We start from the raw sequence: 19,697 nt of genomic DNA, 5'->3' as shown, positions 1-19,697 counted from the left end.
TCTGTGCATGCATCTTGGGGGGCGTCACATAGTTTCATAGTTTTTAGGGTCGGAAGGGACCTGAGCAGATCATCTAGTCCAACCCCCTGCCATGGCAGGAAAGAATACTGGGGTCAAATGACCCCAGCAAGATGTTCATTTAACCTCCTCTTAAACACCCCCAGGGTAGGAGCCTGCACCACTTCTCTTGGAAGTTGGTTCCAGACCCTAGCCACCCTGACCGTGAAGTACCACCTCCTGATATCTAACTTAAACCTACCCTCTGCCAGCTTGTGACCATTATTCCTGGTCACTCCTGGCAGTGCTTGGGGGAACAGTGACTCCCCCAATGCCTGCTGATCCCCCCTGACTAGTTTATAACAGGCCACAAGATCCCCCCTCAGCCTTCTCTTTTAGAGGCTGAACAGGTTCAGGTCCCACAGCCTGTCCTCATAGGGCCTGCCCTGCTGTCCCCTGATCATACGAGTGGCCCTCCTCTGGACCCTCTCCATGCTGTTGACATCCCTCTTGAAGTGTGGTGCCCAGAACTGGACGCAGTACTCCAGCTGCAGCCTGACCAGTGCCACATAGAGGGGGAGGATCACCTCCTTGGACCTGCTCGAGATGCATTTGTGGATGCATGACAAGGTGCAGTTGGCCTTCCTAACTGCCTCCCCACACTGCCGGCCCATGTTCATCTTGAAGTCAACGATGACCCCAAGATCCTTTTCTGCCTCTGTGCTGACAAGGAGGGAGTTCCCTAACCTGTAGGTATGGTGCCGGTTGTTCCTCCCCAGGTGCATCACCTTGCACTTGTCTGTGTTGAAACCCATCCTATTCTCGTCCGCCCACCCTTGTAACCTGTCTAGGTCTGATTGTAGCCTGTTGCATCCTTCCAGTGTGCCCACGTCCCCCCACATCTTAGTGTCATCAGCAAATCTGAACAGGGTGCTTTTTACTCCCTCGTCCAAATCACTGATGAAGATGTTGAACAGTGCGGGCCCGAGGACCGAGCCCTGCGGAACCCCACTGCCCACGTCCTTCCAGGTTGAGAAGGACCCATCCACTACCACCCTCTGGGTGCGGCCCTCCAGCCAGTTGGCGACCCATTTCACTGTGTGGGTGTCTACACCACAGCCCCCCAGTTTCTTAATGAGAACGGGGTGTGAGACAATGTCAAAAGCCTTCCAGAAGTCCAGGAAGACTATGTCCACTGCTACCCCTGCATCTAAGGATTTGGTGATCTGGTCATAGAAGGCCACCAGGTTGGTTTGATAGGACCTGCCACTGATGAACCCGTGTTGGTTGCCCCTAAGCATGCAGTCCCCTGCTGGCCCCTCCTGGATGTGTGCCAGCATAATTTTCTCAAACAGCTTGCCTAGGATCGAGGTAAGACTAACTGGCCTATAGTTTCCTGGGTCCTCCTTCCTGCCTTTTTTGAAGATGGGGACCACGTTGGCCCTCTTCCAGTCCTCCGGTACCTCACCAGAGCACCACGAGTGCTCGTAAAGCCGTGCCAGGGGACTTGCAATGACCTCGGCCAGTTCCTTTAGAACTCTAGGGTGGAGATCATCCAGACCGGCTGACTTAAATACGTCCAACCCCTCCAGAAGCTCCCTAACTAAATCCTTGCTAACCCGTGGCTCAGGTGTGCCTCCCCCGGGGCCTGAGGGGGGCCCAGCAGGGAGGTGGCTGTTCTGGTCCCTACTTAGGAAGACGGAGGCAAAGAAATTGTTAAACATGTTAGGTTTGCCGTCTAGTGTGATGACCAAATTTCCCAACGTGTCCTGCAAGGGCCCCACATTACCCAGGACCTTCTTTTTACCCCCTATGTATTTAAAAAAGGACTGCTTATTGTCCTTAATCTGGGAAGCTAGTCCCAGTTCCATCTCTGCCTTGGCCTTCCTAACTACCCCCCTACATCCCCGAGCAACTACAGAATAGTCCTCCCTGGTGATGACCCCTTCTTTCCATTGGGTGTAAGCCTCCTTTTTAGCAAGGAGACATTCCTGTATGCTTTTGGTGAGCCATGGAGGCTTGTGTGCTCTCCTGCTCCCTTTGATCCTCGTTGGGATTACTTTCCTTTGGGCTTGGACGATCGTCTCCTTAAGGAGCGACCACTCTCCTTGGACGCCTGGCTCCCCTCCCCTCTGGGACCTCAGCGCTTCTCCAACTATCCTCCTTAGCTCATTGAAGTTTCCCCTCCTAAAATCTAGGGCCGCTTTCTTACTGCATGCCTTTGCCACCTTGCACTGGATGGTGAATTCCAGCAGGCGATGATCGCTGTTGCCCAGGTGGTCGAGCACCCACAGCCCCCTCACCAGGTCACCCGTGGCCAGCACTAGGTCCAACAAGGTGTCTTCTCTGGTGGGGCTGTGCACCTCCTGGGTTAGATGGAGGTCCTGCACTCTGTCCAAGAACCTATGTGAGTGGTCAGACCTGGCTGACTGCTCTTCCCAGCAGATGTCCGGGAAGTTCAGGTCCCCCATGACTATCACATCCTTAGCCTTCACTACCTCTGTGAGCTGACCCAAGAATTCCTGGTCAAGCTCTTTTCCCTGGTTGGGAGGTCTGTAGTAGACTCCCACCGTTAAGTCTCTTTCCCCTCGACTGCCTTGTAGTCTAACCCAAAGCACTTCAGAGTGCCCCTCCCTTGACTCCTTGTTAATTAACGAGGATGTGTATTCTTCCTTAATACAGAGTGCCACGCCCCCACCTCTCTTTCCTATCCTGTCCCTCCTGTACAGCCTATAGCCCTTGACATTCACCACCCCGTCACATATCTGCAAGGGAGGTTGCAAAGTTTCTTCATGTGCGTGGATAAGCTCTACCTGACTCAATAAGTCTATGGGCTGACAAGAGGTAAAGCATTGCTGAACCTGGTACTGGCCAAAGGGGATGATCTAGTTAGTGACCTAAGAATCTGCAAGTCAGTCAGCAATGCAGAAGTCCTAGACTTTAGGAAAGCTGATTTTGACAAGCTCAGGAGGCTTGTTGTCGAGGCCCTAAGGGACCATGATTAGACAGGAAGAGGAGTCTAAGAGTGGTTGCTCCTCAAGGGAGTGATCCTGACAGCACAAGGGTTGTCCATCCCTTCTTGCAGGAAGGGTAGAAAAGGGCATAGCAACCCCCTTGGCTCAGCAGGGAACTTGAGGACCTCCTACACCTAAAAAGAGAGACTTATAGAAGATGGAAGGCTGGAATAACCACCAAGGAGAAGTACTCAGCACTAGTCTGTGCCTGCAGGGAGCAGACCAGAAAAGCCAAGGTTGCAACTGAACTCCGTCTGGCTTCACATATCAAGGATAATCAAAAGTCCTTTTTCAGATATATAGGGAGTTGGAAAAAAGCACGGGTAACATTGGACCCCTGCTGAATCAAACGGGACAACTGATAACTGACACCCAGGAAAAAGCCAACCTGCTTAATGGATACTTCACATCGGTCTTTCATCAACCCAAAGGGACCGCCCTGCCTAGCATGATGCGGAATGGCCAGGGTGAGGGCATATTTATACCCAGCATTGGTATAGACCTTGTTAAGGATGCCTTGAGAGGATGGACATCTTCATGTCAGCTGGTCCTGACAGATTATACCCTAGAGTACTCAAGAAGCTGGCAGGTGTCATAGCCCAACCATTGGCAAAAATATTTGAAAACTAGTGGCACTCAGGTGAAGTACCTGAAGACAGGAAGAAGGTGAATGTGGTACCCATCTTCAAGAAAGGGCAGAAAGTAGATCCTGGGAATTATTGGCCAATCAGCTTGACCTCAATCACTGGTAAGGTTCTGGAGAAAATTATCAAAGAGACCCTTCTTGATAAACTGGCTGATGGCAATATCCTGAGGGACAGGCAGCATGGGTTTGTTGTGGGTAGGTTTTGCCTGACCAATCTCATCTTTTTCTATGACCAGGTGATGTATCACCTGGACAAGGGAGAAGAGATTGACATCCTATATCTGTACTTTAAAAAAGCCTTTGAACTGGTGTTCCATGATCTCCTCATGGAAAAGTTGGCCAATTGCAGCCTTGGCTACACCACAGTCCAATGACTGGGAAATTTGCTCTGAGGTTGGACCCAGAGAGTAGTAGTCAATGTAAGCAAATCATTATGGCACTCTGTGATGACGTTCAATACCGAAAAATGCAAGGTTCCCTTGGGGGGGAAAAAACCCGCAGCACGTTCATAGGTTTAGCAGTGCTATGCTTGCTAGCACCACGGCTGAAAGAAATTTGGGGGTCATGACTGACCACAAGATGAACATGAGCCACCAATGTGATGCTGCAGCTGGTAAAGCAAACAAAACTCTGGCTTGCATCCATAGATGCTTTTCAAGTAAATCCCAGGATGTCATCCTCCCACTGTACTCAGCCTTGGTGAGGCTGCAGCTGTTGTACTGCACACAATTCAAGAAGGATGGCGAGATGCTTGAGAGAGTACTGAGGAGAGCCACGCACATCATCAGAGGGAAAGAGAGTAGGCCTTATGATGAGAGGTTGAGAGCCATGGGACTCTTCAGTCTGGAAAAGCTCAGGCTCAGGGGTGATCTGGTGGCTGCCTATAAGTACGTAAAGGGTGTGCATCAGGATCTGGGGGAACATCTGTTCACCAGAGCACCCCAAGGGATAACCAGGACCAATGGTCATAAACTCCTCCAAGACCATTTTAGGCTGGACATAAGGAAAAACTTACCACCTACTTTGGACTCATTCAAGAAACATTTGGATGCTTATCTTGCTGGGATCCTTTGACCCTAGCTGACTTCCTGCCCCTGGGGATCAGAGGGCTGGACTTGATGATCTTCAAGGTCCCTTCTAGCCCTAATGTCAACGAAATCTATGAAAAGTGTTTGTTGAACTAGTTGAACTTCAATTGAAGTGACTTCTATGGATGGAGATTTCCACTATGCACACAATATTTTTTCTGGTGAAAGTGCTATGAACACTTGTACATCTAACATTTTAACCAGTGGAACTGCAATTCTGCTGGTGGAAATGCAATGCTTGTACACAGTCTTAGGGCATCTGTACACATGCTCTGGGGTGGAGGTGGGGGAGGGCACTTTAATTAGTGCGGCTCTGAGAGTCACTCTAATTAAAGTGCCTGCAGTCACATGTATTCAACCTCCTGTGCTTCAAAATGGCGGTGAGGGGACTTTAACTAAAGGTCGTTCAACAAGCTCATTGAGTGACCTTGCTAATTAGCACAGTTTAGCAGACTCACAGCAGATTTGATTAATCAAGACTTCTCCAACTCATACTACATGTCAGAGCAGAGCTCCATCACAAACGTACATGCCCTTAGAAGCGAACTGGTTTAGAAGGGCATGAACTTTTTGTAGATATCCATCTGCTTCTTTAGTTGGTATGATTGAGGAGAGAGAGTTCTCAACCCCTGCGCACAACACAGAGTCAGAGATGATGTCAGAATCCCTCCAACCTTTGACAAGGTGAGGAAAGCCATCAAGCAGATGAAGAACAGCAAGGCAGTTGGAGCATGTGGAATCCAGGCATAAATCTTCAAGCAGGGGGGAGAGAAGTTTACATCATAGCTCCATTCCCTCATCTTAAGCATCTGGAATGATGAGGAAATCCCAGATGACATCAGGGACACCTTCATGACAACCTTCAAGAAAGGAGACAAGTCTGACTGTGAAAATTACAGAGGGATCTCCTTCCTGTCCACCTGAGGAGAGTTTATCTAGTCCAACCCCATGTTCAAAAGCAGGACCAACTAGATCATCCCAGCCAAAGCTTTGTCTACCCGTGAGTTGAAAACCTCCAAGGATGGAGATTCCACCACCTCTCTGGGTAACCTGTTCCAGTGTTTTACTACCCTCCTAGTGAGAAAATTCTTCCTAATATCTAACCTAAATTTCCCTTGATGCAACTTGAGACTATTGCCCCTTGTTCTGTTATCTGCCACCATTGAGACAGTCTAGTTCCATCCTCATTCAAACCTCCCTTCAGGTACTTGAAGGCTGCTATTAAATCCCCTCTCAGTCTTGTCTTTCCAAACTAAAAAACCCAGTTCCCTCAGCCTCTCCTTAGAAATCATGTGCCCTAACCCCCCTGAACTTTTTGTTGCCCTCCACTGGATTCCTCCCAATTTGTCCGCATTCCTTCTGTAGTGGGGGGCTCAAAACTGAACACAGTACTCCAGATGTGGTCTCACCAGTGCTGAATAGAGAGGAATAATCACTTCCCTTGACATGCTGGCAACACTCTTACTGATGAAGCCCAGTATGCCGTTAGCCTTCTTTGCATCAAGGTCATGCTGTTGGCTTATATTCAGCTTATTGTCCACAGTAACCCCCAGGTCCTTTTCTGCAGAGCAGCTGCCCAGTCGGTCAGCCCCCAGCCTGTACTGGTGCATGAGATTGCTCCATCCTAAGTGCAGGGCTTAGCACTTGTCCTTGTTGACTTCATGAGATTCCTTTTGGCCCAATCCTCCAATTTGTCTAGGTCACTCTGAATCCTAGGCCTACCCTCCAGCATATCTACTTCTCCCCACAGGTTGGTGTCATGTGCAGATTTGCTGAGGATGTACTCTATGTCATCTTCCAGGTCATTGACAAAGACATTGAACAAAACTGGCCCCAGGACTGACTTCTGGGGCACTCCACTTGATACTGGCTGCCAACTAGATATCAAGCTATTGCTTACTACCCTCTGAGCCCAAAGCTCCAGCCAGTTTCTTTCCACCCTACAGTCTATTTATGCAGCCTGTACTTCCTTAGCTTGCCTGTGAGAATGTTATGGGAGACTGTATCAAAAGCTTTGCTAAAATCAAGATGTACCATATCCACTGGCCTCCCCTCATCCATAGAGCCAGTCATGTCATCACAGAAGGCAGCCAGGCATGCTGACTGTTCCTAATCACCTTCTCCTCCAAGCACTTAGAAATGGATTCCTTGAGGATCTGCTCCATGATATTTCCAGAGACTGAGGTGAGGTTAACTGGTCTGTAGTTCCCTGGATCCTCCCTTTTTCCTTTCTTAAATGTGGGCATTATGTTTGCCCCTTTCCAACCATCTGGGACTTCTCCTCATAACTATGAGTTTTCAAAGATGATGGCCCGTGGCTCTGTAATCTCATCAGGCAACTGCCTCAGCACCCATGGGTGCATCCCATCTGACCCCATGACTTTGTATATATCCAGCTTTTCTAAATAGTCCCTAAACTCTTCTTACACAACTGCTGGCTGCTCACCTTCTCCGCAAACTATGCCACCAGCTGACCTTGGCTGTGAAGACTGAGGCAAAGAAGGCATTTGAGCACTTCAGCCTTTTCTGCACCCTCTGTCACAAGACTGCTTCCCCGATTCAGTAAGGGACCCACACTTTCCCTGACCCTCTCCTTGCTACTGACATACTTGTAGAAACCCTTCCTGTTACCCTTCACATCCCTTGCTAGCTGCAGCTCCAGTTCTGCTTTGGCCTCTCTGTCTTCATCCCCACATGCCTGAGCAATGCTCTTATACTCCTCCCTAGATATCTGTCCAAGTCTGCACTTCTTATAAGCTTCTTATAAGCTTCCTTTTTGTGACCAATTTTTCTGAAAAGTTCCCTGCTAAACGAAGCTAGTCTTCTGCCGTACTTGCTAGTCTTCCTGTGCATCAGGATGGTTTGTTCCTGCACTCTCAGTAAGGCTTCTTTAAAATACAGCCAGGACTCCTCTCCCTCTCAGACTGGCTTCCCAGAGGATCCTGCCCATGAGTTCCCTAAGTGAGTTGAAGGTTGCTTTTCTGAAGGCCAGGGTCCTTACTTTACTGCTCTCTATCCTTCCTTTCCTCAGGATCCTGAACTTAATCATCTTGTGGTCACTGCTGCCCAAGTTGCCATCTACTGCTTTCCAAGTTGTCATACTACATTCCTCACCAATTCATCCCTGTTTGAGAGCAGCAAGTCAAGAGGAGCATGGCCTCTAGTTGATTGCTCTGGCATTTGCACCAAGAAGTTCCCAAAACTCTTCAGAAACTTCCTGGATTGCCTGTGCACTGCTGTACAGTATTGCCCTCCAAACAGATGTCAGGGTGATTGAAGTCCCCCATAAGAACCAGGGCTTGTGATTGGGAAACTTCCACCACCTGTTTGAAGAAAGCCTCATCTATCTCTTCTTCCTGGTCTGGTGGTCTATAGCAGACATTCACTATAACATCTCCCTTGTTGCTCTCCCCTCTGACCTTAACTCAGAGATTTTCAACAGGTCTATTTCCAGTTTCATACTGGAGCTCTGAGCAATCATAAAGTGCAACTCCTCTTCCTCTTCTCCCCGGCCTGAACAGTTTGTGCCCACCCATGGCAGTGCTCCAGTCATGCGAACTATCCCACCAAATCTCTGTTATTCCAATCGCATCATAGGTCTGTGACTGTGCAAGGACTTCCAGTTCTTCCTGCTTGTTTCCCAGGCTCCGTGCATTTGTGTACAGGCACCTGAGGTAACTAGTTGATAGCCCTGATTTCTCAGGATGTATGAGAACACTTCCCCATTGCCCTTTCCTGCTGGCTCTTCCTCCAGGTCTCCCGCTTCCCTACTTACCTCAGGGCTTTGGTCTCCACCCTGCCACAAACCTTGTTTAAAGCCCTCCTCACTAAGTTAGCAAGCCTGTCTGTGAAGATGGTCCTCCCTGTCTTTGTCAGGTGAATCCCATCATTTTCCAGCAATCCTTCTTCTTGGAACAACATCCCATGGTTGAAGAAGCCAAAGCCTTGCTGGCAACACCACCTGCACAACCAGGTGTTGATCTGCAGGATGCACCTGTTCCTGGCTGGGCCCTTTCCCTGGACCAGAAGGATTGAAGAGAACACAACCTAAGCCCCAGACTCCTTCACCCTTGCACTCTGAGCCCTGTAGTCACTTTTGATCTGCTCAGGGTTTCCCCTGGCAGTATCATTGGTGCCCACATGGATGAGCAGCATGGGGTTAGGAGTCGGGGGACCAGATGATTCTCAGTAATCCCTCCATGACATCTTGGATCCAGGCTCCAGACAAGCAGCAGATTTCCCAAGACAGGTCAGGTCAGCAGATGACTCCCTCCATCCTCTGCAGAAGACAGTCTCCAACTACCACTACCCATCACTTCTGCTTGGTGGCAGTTGTCACAATCCTTTCCACCTTGGTGAAGCCTGACCTATCCTCCTCCACCTCCCTGTGTGTCTGTAGGGCTGCATATCTGTTCTACAGCAAACTGCTGCAGGTGGAGGCGAAGCTTTCTGCTTGCCTCCAGAAGCCACAAGCTCCCTTTCTGGGAGTCCATGTCATTTCTCTTCTCTAGTGCTGCCTTTGGCAGTTCTTCCTCCACAGTTCCAGGGATCAGCATCAAATCAATGAACTCCTCATGGCAGAGGATGCTTCAGAGCCTCACCACCTCCTCATGTACCTCTCATGCCTGTTCCCTGAGAGACAACACCAGGAGGTTACACCACAGGCACCCCTGGATTTGGCTGTTGCTAGATGGAATCTTCAAGCCTCAGTCCCTACAGCACCAAACCTGGACCTGGGAGGAAGCCTCATTGGTAAGCGGTCCTGCAAACAGAGGCAGTGGCAGTGGCAGTGGCTGTGGCTCTGCCATTGGGACGTCCTCCAGCCATTTCCTTTGGTCTCTTAATCTGCCTTCTCTCTCTTACTGCCCTTCTTCCAAGCACACCTGGAAGCTGGCCTGTTTACTACTTGGTGGCCCCAAAAGGTTCCTACTTCCCTGCTTCCTCACACCAAACTGAAAGGCTCTCCCCTCAAAAAGATGGGGTACAAACTGACTTGTGGATTTACCTGTGAACTGCCTGCAAACTGCTTACCTTTTTTGCAGCCCCTGTTCACTGGTTTCTTGCTACATCTGACCATCAACAAGCTTCCAGTTGGAGTGGAATCATAGGCGGAGGGAGAGAAAAATTTGGGGGGAGTGCTGAGCACTTGCACCCCATCCCAGGCAGGAAAGTCTGTGGGGGAAAGTCTGTGTGTGAGCTGCCCTCAGCCCTGCACCAGCCCCAGCTGCCTGGGTGGGGTGGCCGAAGCAGGGCCAGCCTTGGCTGCGCTGTCAGGCCAAAAGGGATGGAGCCCCCAGGATCCCTGCACCCACCCCACTAGGCCCTGCACAGCTGGGGCAGGGCAGGGCACAGGACAGAGCTGTGGCCCGTCTGGGGGGAACAAGGAGGGGGTGGCAGCTCCCAACGCTGCAGATGTCCTGGGAGGCACAGGGGACAATCTGCATGGGACAAAGGCAGCCAGCTGCTGCAAGCTGTGGCCGGGGCAGTGCTGGGCTCCTCCTGGGGGGGCATGTTACGCTGGGGCAGGTGGTGGCAGCTCTGGGAGGGGGATTGGGTGGGCTACAGAGAATCGTGGTGTGGCTGCAATCTCCCCCCTTACCCATAGCTTCCCTCCCAGTGCTGCCACTGCACCTCCACCACCAGGAAGAACCCGGCACAGCCCCAGCCTGCAGCAGCAACCCACCCTGCCCTGCACAGATCGGGGCATGTGCCCCCTGTGCCTTCTAAGGGGCATGTAGCAGCAGGAGCCATGCCCCCTGAATAAGCCACTCGTGGGTCAGTCCCACACTGCCATCTGGGCAGCCCCTGCCCTTCCCCCTGCCCCTCCCCCTGCCCCACTCCTGCTGCAGCTGCTGGAAGCCCTTGGCTGGCTTTCCTTGCAACCCTACCGCTGTCCCATGTTTGCTGGGGCTAAGCCCTGTTAGCACCTCCCTTCCACCACCTATGAGTAAAATTAAACTTCCAGATGGATGGTAAACTGCTTAATCTCAGGCATCTCCAAGCCAAAACCAAGACTACCCCACCTCAATCATTGATCTCAGTACACTGATGATGCTGTAGTGCAGGGGTGGCCTATGGATTAGATTCAGCCTGCCAATTGATTGGCTCCTGCCTGTGGGTGGGTGCAAACTAATTGATTGGATCTAGGCCACAGCTGCCCCTGTAGTGTTCTGCATGGGGTTGAACCCTGCCTACTCGTGCCTGGGGCAGCCTATGATCCCTGTGCAGCCCGCTGTCCCCAGCCACACCGGGTTGTGTTTGCTGGGCTGCTGAGGGCCTGGGGGAGGGAAGGAGGGAGCTTGAGCTCACAGTCTGCGCCTGCCCCATATCCAGATCTGCGGGGCCCAGGTCCCTCCTGTCCCCTGGAAGGGTGTCCAGCAGGGGGAGCTGCCCGGCTCAAGCAGGCAGCAGGGGGGAGCAGGGGCAGGGGGCTGCGGACCTGGGTCTATACCTCTGGCAGCTAGGGGCCTTGTCCTGCAGGGCTGGGGCATTAGGGGCTGTGGGTGGGGGGGCAAGGGGCACCAGCAAGGCTGTGGGGGATTTGGGGGAGAGTGAGAGGCATGAGCAGGGCCAAGGGGCTGTAGATGGTGAGTGAGGGGCACCAGTAGGACTGGCGGGCTATGCAGGGAATGAAGGGCAGCAGTAGGGCTGAGGGGCGGCTGCGTTTGGCATGAGGGGCACAAGCAGAGTCGTGGGGGCTGGGGTGAGTGAGGGGCACCAGTAGGAATTGGGAGCTGTTGTAGAGGAGTGAGAATCACCGGCAGGGCTGGGGGGCTGTTGTGGTTGGAGTGAGGGTCATGAGCAGGGCTGGGGTGCTTCAGGGGCAGCGAGGGGCACCAGCAGGGCTGGGGAGGGGCCTGTGGTGGACCCTTAATTTTAATTACAGATTTGGAGGTTTTTATCAGAGAATTTGCAATTTTTTTATCAGGGAAAACCAGGATCCCTGCTTATCAGTCATCTTCAGAACCACAGATAAGGCAATCATGGAAGACAATCATCCTCAACTGCAAGGGACTGCTAAGGATGAAGCTGGGGCCATTAAAAAAAAATGCAGTTTTGTATGGCCAAGGGATGATACACCTAAAACAAAGAATGTAGGCTACAGTTAAAGAATGGATGACTATGTTCTAGAAAGCAATTACTGAAAAGGATTTGGTTCACCATAGACAACAAACTGAACATGAGTTGCCAGTGTGAGGATATTGTAAAATGGACTACTGCAAGGCTTGGGAGTTAAAAATTTGGAAAAGGTATAGAAAAAGAACCATAAACAATTTAAGGTTGTAAAGATTTACAGTGTCTTCACTGTAAACTTGCTTTGCCAGGCAACACCACCCTCAAACAGATTGCACTGTTTTGCATGCCCAACCTTCCAAACCAGAAGCAGTGTACTGCATTTGCAGGGCACTGCAAGTAGGCTGATTATCAGGGATCCTGGTTTTCTCTGTTTCAAAAATCCCAAATTCTCTGATTAAAAAAACCAAAATCTGCATTTTTCTGCGATTAAAATGAAACACCACTATATGTATATATGTATGTATCAGTTGAACAAAATATTTTATAGATATATTTACAATTGTATAGCAGTTTGGAAGCCTAACAATACCTCAATCATTATAATAAAATGAATTCTAAATACCTACATATCTTGGTCTTTGATTCTGATATTTTTTTTATTTTGGAAAATCAGAGCTCCCTCTGCCCCCCTTGCTCACCAGGACACAGGTCTAGCTGCAGCTGTCCCACCAGCTACTTTGTGGTGCTGAGCAGCCCTGATATGCCAGTTACCTGCCCCTGCCTATGCTGTTGCCCCTCACTCCCAAGCCACAGCCTCCTCCCAGCTCTGCTGGTGCCCCTCACTCCCAACCCAGAGTTCTGTGCTCCCCGCCCCACATCCATGCTGGTGCATGTCACTCCCATCCCACAGTCCCCTGTCTCTGCCAGTGCCACTCACTCCCAACCTGCAGCCACCTGGCCCTTCCAGGGCCACTCACTCCCAACCCCCAGCTTGGTTAGTGCCCCTTACTCCAACCTGCAGCCCCCTGCATCTCAGCCCTGCTGTAGAGGGTCCCCAGTTTCCCCCCCATCCCTCCCAGCCCCACAGAGACTCACAGAATGGTGGTCTACAGGGACAAGGCAGAGACGGCCTCCAGAATGAGGTGCATGCAGCACACCTCAAGTGGACGCACAGGCAATTGCTCAGGCACTACACACTGCTCCACGCCATGATCTGGGGCACGGTGTAGGGGTAAGGATCAGCCCCATGCTCCACAGTAGCAGCATGAAGGCAAGCACGGCTCTGGCCCAAGCTGTGCCTCAGGCAACAGGAGAGCAAGGGGCTCCAGGTGGTCGTCATCCTGTCCAGGCCAGAGCATGGTGGCTGCAGCTGCAGCTGTGGCTGCAACAGCTCCAGCTCATGTGGGCAGCAGCAGCGTGAGTCTAACTATGCCATAGGCTCGAGGGAGGAGGAGGGGATGCCTATAGTACCTCCCACCCCAGGCTGGAGCTGCCATGCTGCACCAGGCAGCTTGGCCATGGTCAGCTCTCTCCCCCACCCCCTAGCAGGTAGCATCTCCCAGCTGCCCTGCCTCCTGCTCCTGAAAGCCTCGGCATTGCTGGTCCAGCCATACAGCTTCCCATCACCCCCAAAGGACCCACACCCGCTTCCCCTGCTGGAAGGGCAGGAGCCTCCGGATAGGCCCTGCTAGCAACAGCATGGGGCCAGGCTCACCAGCAGCACTGAGCACAGCCTCAGACCCCCCTCTCCCGCCACAGCCCCAGCACCTGAACACCTTCTCCCAGTGCCAGTAAGCACTCAACCCTCCTCCACACACCTCTGCCACAAACACACACACATATGCCCCACACAGCTCCCCTAGACAGTCTCCAGGCTCTGGCGCTCCAATCCCCACCCCATAGACTTACCTGTATCCAGCTGCCAGGGCTGATCCCACCACCCTGCCTGGCTGTATGCTGGCCATGTGGGTGCATACATGCACATGGCACCTCACGCCTCCAATCACCTTCCCCCCAGCCTCAAGCAGCACCTTGCAAACTGGAAGGTTGCCAGCCTGCAAGGAAAAACCCACAGTTTCCTGTGGCTTTTTCCTTTTATGGGAAAAATCTGTGATTTTCTCCTTTAAAGGAAAAGAATCCGCATTTCCCCGTGTTTTCCCACAAGAAATGGAAAACCCAGATTCCTGTCGATTTCTTGGCAACTATTGATGACCTGTTCCTGTCACAAGTTGTCTAAGGACCGACTAGGGGGAAGCCACTCTGGTCTTAGTGCTTACCAAAGGGGAGGACGTTGTAGAGGACCTGTGGATTGGTGGTACTCTGGGTGACAGTGACCATGATCTGATTAGGTTCATCATCCACTGGAAGGCTAGGATTTCAGTTAGTAGAACAGAAGTCCTAGACTTCAGAAGGGCAGACTTTAACAAACTCAGGAGTCTAGTTAGTAAGGTCCTCTGTGACCAGCAACTGAAGGATTTGGGGGTCCAGGAGCAATGGTGCCTCCTGAAGGGAGCAATCCTCTTCACAAAAAGAGGCCATTCCCATGTGATCAAAAAGCAGGAAGGGAGCCAAAAGATCTACTTGGCTCAATAGGGAGATCAGAGACCTTTTGAAAGAGGAAAAGGACACATATAGGCAATGGAAGGAAGGATCAGAAACCAGAGAAGAGTTCACTTATATAACCAGGGTTGGCAGGTATGAGATACTGAAAGCCAAGACAGGCACGGAGATCAGGCTAGCATCCAAAATTAAGAACAACAAAAAGTCCTTCTACAGGTGCATGGGGAGAAGAAAAAAATCGCGTTCCACTGTGGGAGCCCTGCTGAATTTGGAGGGGCAGTCCACAATAGATCCCCATGAAAAATCAGAGGTCCTAAATGGCTACTTCGCATCAGTATTCCAGAAGGCTAACAAGAGCTGTTCACCTGTCCCGAGGCCCAGGAAAAACGGGGAAGTCAACAGACTGTGGCGACCAAGTTGACTGGTCACGGTCTGGGCTGACACGATCAAGCAGGTGGGGGCTAGCGGCGAGGAGTTAGGTGGTTAATGGTTGCAAAAAAATTTTTTATTTTTCCTTTACTTACGCCACTAGGTAACAGTATTGTAGCGCAGGTCAAGCATGGTTACAACAACAGCTATAAAACGAACTAATCGGTAGCTAGTAGACAGAGACTAACGAGTTGTTGGTCAGAACAAAGTCGAGCATGCGAGGGTGGGGTACACTGGGAGATAGCGGTGGCGGGGAGACAATCACAAGTGGCCAGCCTGTGAGGTAGCTCTGGGCTCATGCGAACCGGGTTTCTGCGAGAGCTGGTCTCTGCCTTGGGCAGATACGTGCTGGCTTAAATACTTTCCAGGTAGCCAATCATACGGTTCTCTTTTTGGAAAGTTCTAGTCAGATTACATAATGCCTAGTGCATGATTGGGCATGCATGCTTTGCCAATTCAAATACCTCACTCAAATTACATACTGACCACGTGTGGGGCATGTTTGGACACGCGTGCTGGCTTTAGGGGCTTTCCACTTGCATGCTTGCACTAGTTTCTTTTAACTCTTGTGTTATCAGCATTCTTTTCAATTCTGGTTCAGACACAGACAACATGTGATCAGACCCAACCAGGTGAGGGTCCTCTTAGAACAATTAGACATTTTCAAGTCTGGTGGGCCAGATGACCTACACCCAAGAGTCCTTAAAGAACTGGCTGAACTCATAGCAGGGCCCTTGGCAAAGATATTTGAAAAGTCGTGGAACACGGGAGTAGTCCTAGATGACTGGAAGAGGGCTAACGTAATACCCATCTTTAAGAAAGGGAGGAGGGATGACTGCAAACTATAGAGTGGTCAGTCTGACTTTGGTCCTAGGAAAAACTTTTGAAAAAATTGTTAAGGAGGCCATACACTGCAAGCTAACACCTGACAGTGTATTGAGAAACAACCAGCACGGCTTTGTGGAGGGTAGATCATGCCTAACAAACCTGGTGTCCTTTTATGACCAGGTGACTAACAAGCTGGACAAGGGACATGAAGTAGACATCATTTACCTGGACTTTAGTAAGGCCTTTGACTCTGTCTCCCATGAAATTCTCCCAGTTAAACTGGTGCGGCCTACGGGGAGGTGGGCTTAGAGGCCGGTCCCAGAGAGTTGTAATCAATGGGATGGCCTCATCCTGGAGGGCTGTCTCCTGTGGCATCCCACAGGGATTGATGGTTGGACCTGTGCTTTTTAACATATTCGTTAATGACTTGGATGCAGGGGTGGAATGCTCTATGATTAAGTTTGCTGATGATACCAAGCTGTGGGGAAATGCGGGCACACCAGAGGATAGGTAAGGATCCAGAATGACCTAGACTGTAGGGCTGGGCAAAACGGCACTGTTCCGTTTTGACGTGCGTTTCGATATTTCGACACAACAGCATTTCGTTTCGTTTCAAAACTGCTGTTCTGTTTCGTTTTGTCGAAACAGTTTCTCTGTTTCAATACTGTTTCAATGTTTTGCCCATGGGCTATAATGGGGAAGCTCGAAACAGCCTATAACTTTGTCATTTCTGGCCTGATTTGGATGAAACTTGCAGGAATGGTAGCCCCTTTTGGGGGCATAAAGCCTGCCAAGTGTCAAGGAGATAGGAGATAGGTGTTTCAGGGAAACTGCACCTCAAAGTCTTGAAAGCAGAAAACTCATATGTATGTGTTAAGCCACAGTGGGGCCCAAACTGCAGGCTTGCTAGCCCCTGCTGAGGCAACGAAGCCTGCCAGCTTTCAAGGAGATAGGTGCAGGGGTTTTGGGGAAACTGCACCTCAAGCTGCTGACAAGCAAAACTCATGTCATGGGTGACACTGTGTGTGTTAAGGCACAGCAGGGTGAAAACTGGAGGCCTGCTAGCCCCCTGCTGCAGCCATGAAGACTGCCAGCTATCGAGATCGGTGCAGGGGGAGTCTGGGTTTGGGGGCCCTGCACCTCTAGCTGTTGACAGGCAATGGGTCGGTGACACTGTGAGTGTGCTGAGGTGTGCCCTCACTCAGCTGACCCCAAGGCAGAAAGCAGGGCAGTTCAAACAATGCTGCCTTTTATACAGTTTTTCCATCCCTCCCCCAGAACACTGGGATTGGAAGGGACTTCGAAAGGATGACAGTCACCGGCCAGCTACACAGTCAATAATTAGAGCACTCCTTCCCCCTTTCTTTTCCTCCTCCCTCTCCTTACTTTAGTTTCTGTTTCCCTGCAGGCAAACCCAGCTTGAGCTTTGAAACTCAAAATGTTTCAGAAATTTCAAAACATTTCAACTTGCCTTGTTTTGTTCTGAGGCTGTTTTGAAGCTCTCTGTTCCATTTCAATTTTGCTGTTTCAAGCTCGAAGCAAGTCAAAACAGCATCAAAATGAAACTGCTAGTGAAATTTCACACAGCTCTACTAGACAGCCTGGTTCTGTGGGCTGATCAGAATCAGATGAGGTTCAACAGGGAAAAGTGCCGGGTCCTTCATCTGGGTAGGAAAAACCTTCACCATAACTATAGCTTAGGCAGTAGCCCACTGGCTGGCACAGCATCTGAACAGGACCTGGGGGTCACAATCGACCAGAAGATGAATATGAGCCAGCAGTGCAATGAAATTGGCAGCAGGGCAAATAGGACTCTGACGTGCATCAGCCAATTTGTTGCCACCAGATCCAGAGAGGTGCTCCTTCTCCTCTACTCAGCGTTGGTGAGGCCACAGCTGGAGTACTGCGCCCAGTTTTGGGCACTGCGCTTCAAGAAAATGCAGACAAGCCCAAGAGGATGCAGAGAAGGGCAACTGGAATGACCAGGGGCCTGGAGGATTGGCTTTATGAGGAGAGACTTTGGGAACTGGGCTTGTTCAGTCTGGGTAAAAGGAGGCTGAGGTGACTTGATAGCTGCCTACAAGTATGTCAGGGGGAAGCACCAAGATCTGGGGAAGCAACTCTTCAGGAAGATACCCCTTGAGAAGATGAGGACCAATGGTCACAAGCTAATAGAGGGAAGATTTAGCCTGGACATAAGGAAGAACTTCTCTGTAAGGGCAACCAGAACCTGGAACACACTCCTGGCAGAGGTGGTGCGGTTGCCATCCTTGGAGGTGGTCAAGAGGAGGCTGGATAAGCACCACACTGAGCTCATTTTTGCTCATTAACCACCTGCCTATGGCAGGGGACCAGACTTGATGATCTTCCAGGTCCCTTCTGGTCCACTCATTCTTTGAATCTCTCTCTACTGAGAGGCAGAGCCCTGCTACCCAGCTTCTGGCTTAGGGGGTAATGCACGTGGAACAGCATAGCATATTTGACCATAACCTGCCTAGAATGGCTACATTTGCAGTGTAGTCATGCTCAGTTGGTCACATAGAGGATAAAGATAACTTGATCACAGAATATAAGTACCTTCATGTGAAAAAATGGCCAAGTACTAAAGACCTCTTTAATCTAACAGAGAAAGACAAACCAAAAACCAATAATGAAACTGATGCCAGATAAATTTTAAACAGACATCGGGGTGGATGATAATCCACTGTAACTGAGTACTCAGAGTAGGGGTGGATTTTCCACCTTGAATAATAATATCTCAATACCTTTCTTTTGGAATATACACATCTGCCAAAAACAAATTATTTGCTTCCAGACAAGGATAATTAGGTGACATTTAGTGGCTGAAGAGATAAGGGAGGGCCAGTGAGAATATCTCATTGTATGTTCTGACTTCAAACTTTACGAATCTATTAACCTAACTGTATTCCTGTCTCTGCAGGAAATGAGGTGATTGCAGTGGACTGGAAAGGACTGAAAGATGTGGACCAGATCAATATGGACAGCACCAGTTCTCTACATGGAAGCAGCATCCACCGCCCCTCCACTGAGGTGAGTGCCAACCCGGTATCCACAGGGGAGAAGACCAGAAAGTCTCAACCTCATTGAATACGTATAACTGGGCTGAAGTTATCAGGCTCACCTAAGAAGGGCACAGAAATCTTAACTGTACTAAAGACTTCCAGACCCAAATTTTCCGAAGTCAAAGATTTGGTTTTTATTGGTCATAAAAGGACAACTAAAAGGTGAGCCAAAATTAGGGTCCATTTTTGAAAATTTAGACGAAATGAGATTTCACAAGGAAAAATGTGTCTGACAGTTCATAAATATTTAGAGGAGTGGAAGATGCTCAGACCAAGTCTGGAGATGCTCAGACCAAGTTGGATGCTCAGACCAAGTCTGATAACCACTGAACTCAAAGCTGAACTACATGAATATTGGTTAAGGTGTGGGACAAAAGCGTACACGACCCTCAGCAAAGGCCTACATTGCTGTGAAGAAATACTTTGTTTTTTTATTTCAATATTTTTCAGATATGTTCTCTTAATCCCTGCTGTTTGATTGCTATGCAGTATCTCCTGTAACGAGTTACTTCCTGTTTTGCATTCTTGCAACCTCTGTAATTTTATAATCTTATTTTTCTGTTCTGTAGGGTCTACTGCATGCAATCATGAAACATTTCACGTTGAATAAAAGGCCACAATTATTTTTTTTGATACCTGTACTACATTATTTCATAAAACACCAGCAATTTCACACATTACAAGATACCAGTATATAAGAATTACATTTTGATACAGAACCTTTACAACTGGGAAGTGTAACTTCCAGAAACTCCTGTTGGGGGAACTCTGGCAAGAACTGCAGGATACGCTGGGCAGTGCCTGGAATGCTCATGAAAGTCAAGGCAACTCAGCTAAAAATATTAATATGTATTAAGCTACAGAACAGCAAAAACATGTGTGGTTGCTCCAAGAAGATGAATCTACATTGATCTAAGGCCCCATTACTCCTGAATGAGAGGATCCACACAGGTACTTAACAGACTTTAGCTTATGTGCATTGACTCTTACACCTTTCATTGACTCTCCTTAACTTTCCCAGATGTCCTTCTAGAGA

The 19,697-nt window shown here is 49.8% G+C and overlaps 1 protein-coding gene across 5 annotated transcripts in view; it reads left to right on the top strand.

The window, feature by feature from the left end:
• FAM131B (family with sequence similarity 131 member B) overlaps window positions 1-19,697 on the top strand; it is an 81,959-nt gene that overhangs the window by 23,347 nt on the left and 38,915 nt on the right. For 2 of the 5 annotated variants that reach the window (XM_090044123.1, XM_090044122.1), the window contains exon 2: window positions 18,520-18,629. In XM_090044123.1, the coding sequence (XP_089900249.1) occupies window positions 18,520-18,629 (110 nt within the window). Of the gene's footprint in view, window positions 1-18,519; window positions 18,630-19,391; window positions 19,613-19,697 lie in introns of those variants that run through there. The other 3 variants (XM_090044126.1, XM_090044125.1, XM_090044124.1) reach the window with 3 other exon arrangements.

This window comes from Crocodylus siamensis, chromosome 4 (assembly GCF_052110815.1).
Source record: "Crocodylus siamensis isolate JL-2025a chromosome 4, ASM5211081v1, whole genome shotgun sequence".
Classification (NCBI taxonomy): domain Eukaryota; kingdom Metazoa; phylum Chordata; order Crocodylia; family Crocodylidae; genus Crocodylus; species Crocodylus siamensis.
This window is presented reverse-complemented; position numbering and strand designations above follow the sequence as displayed.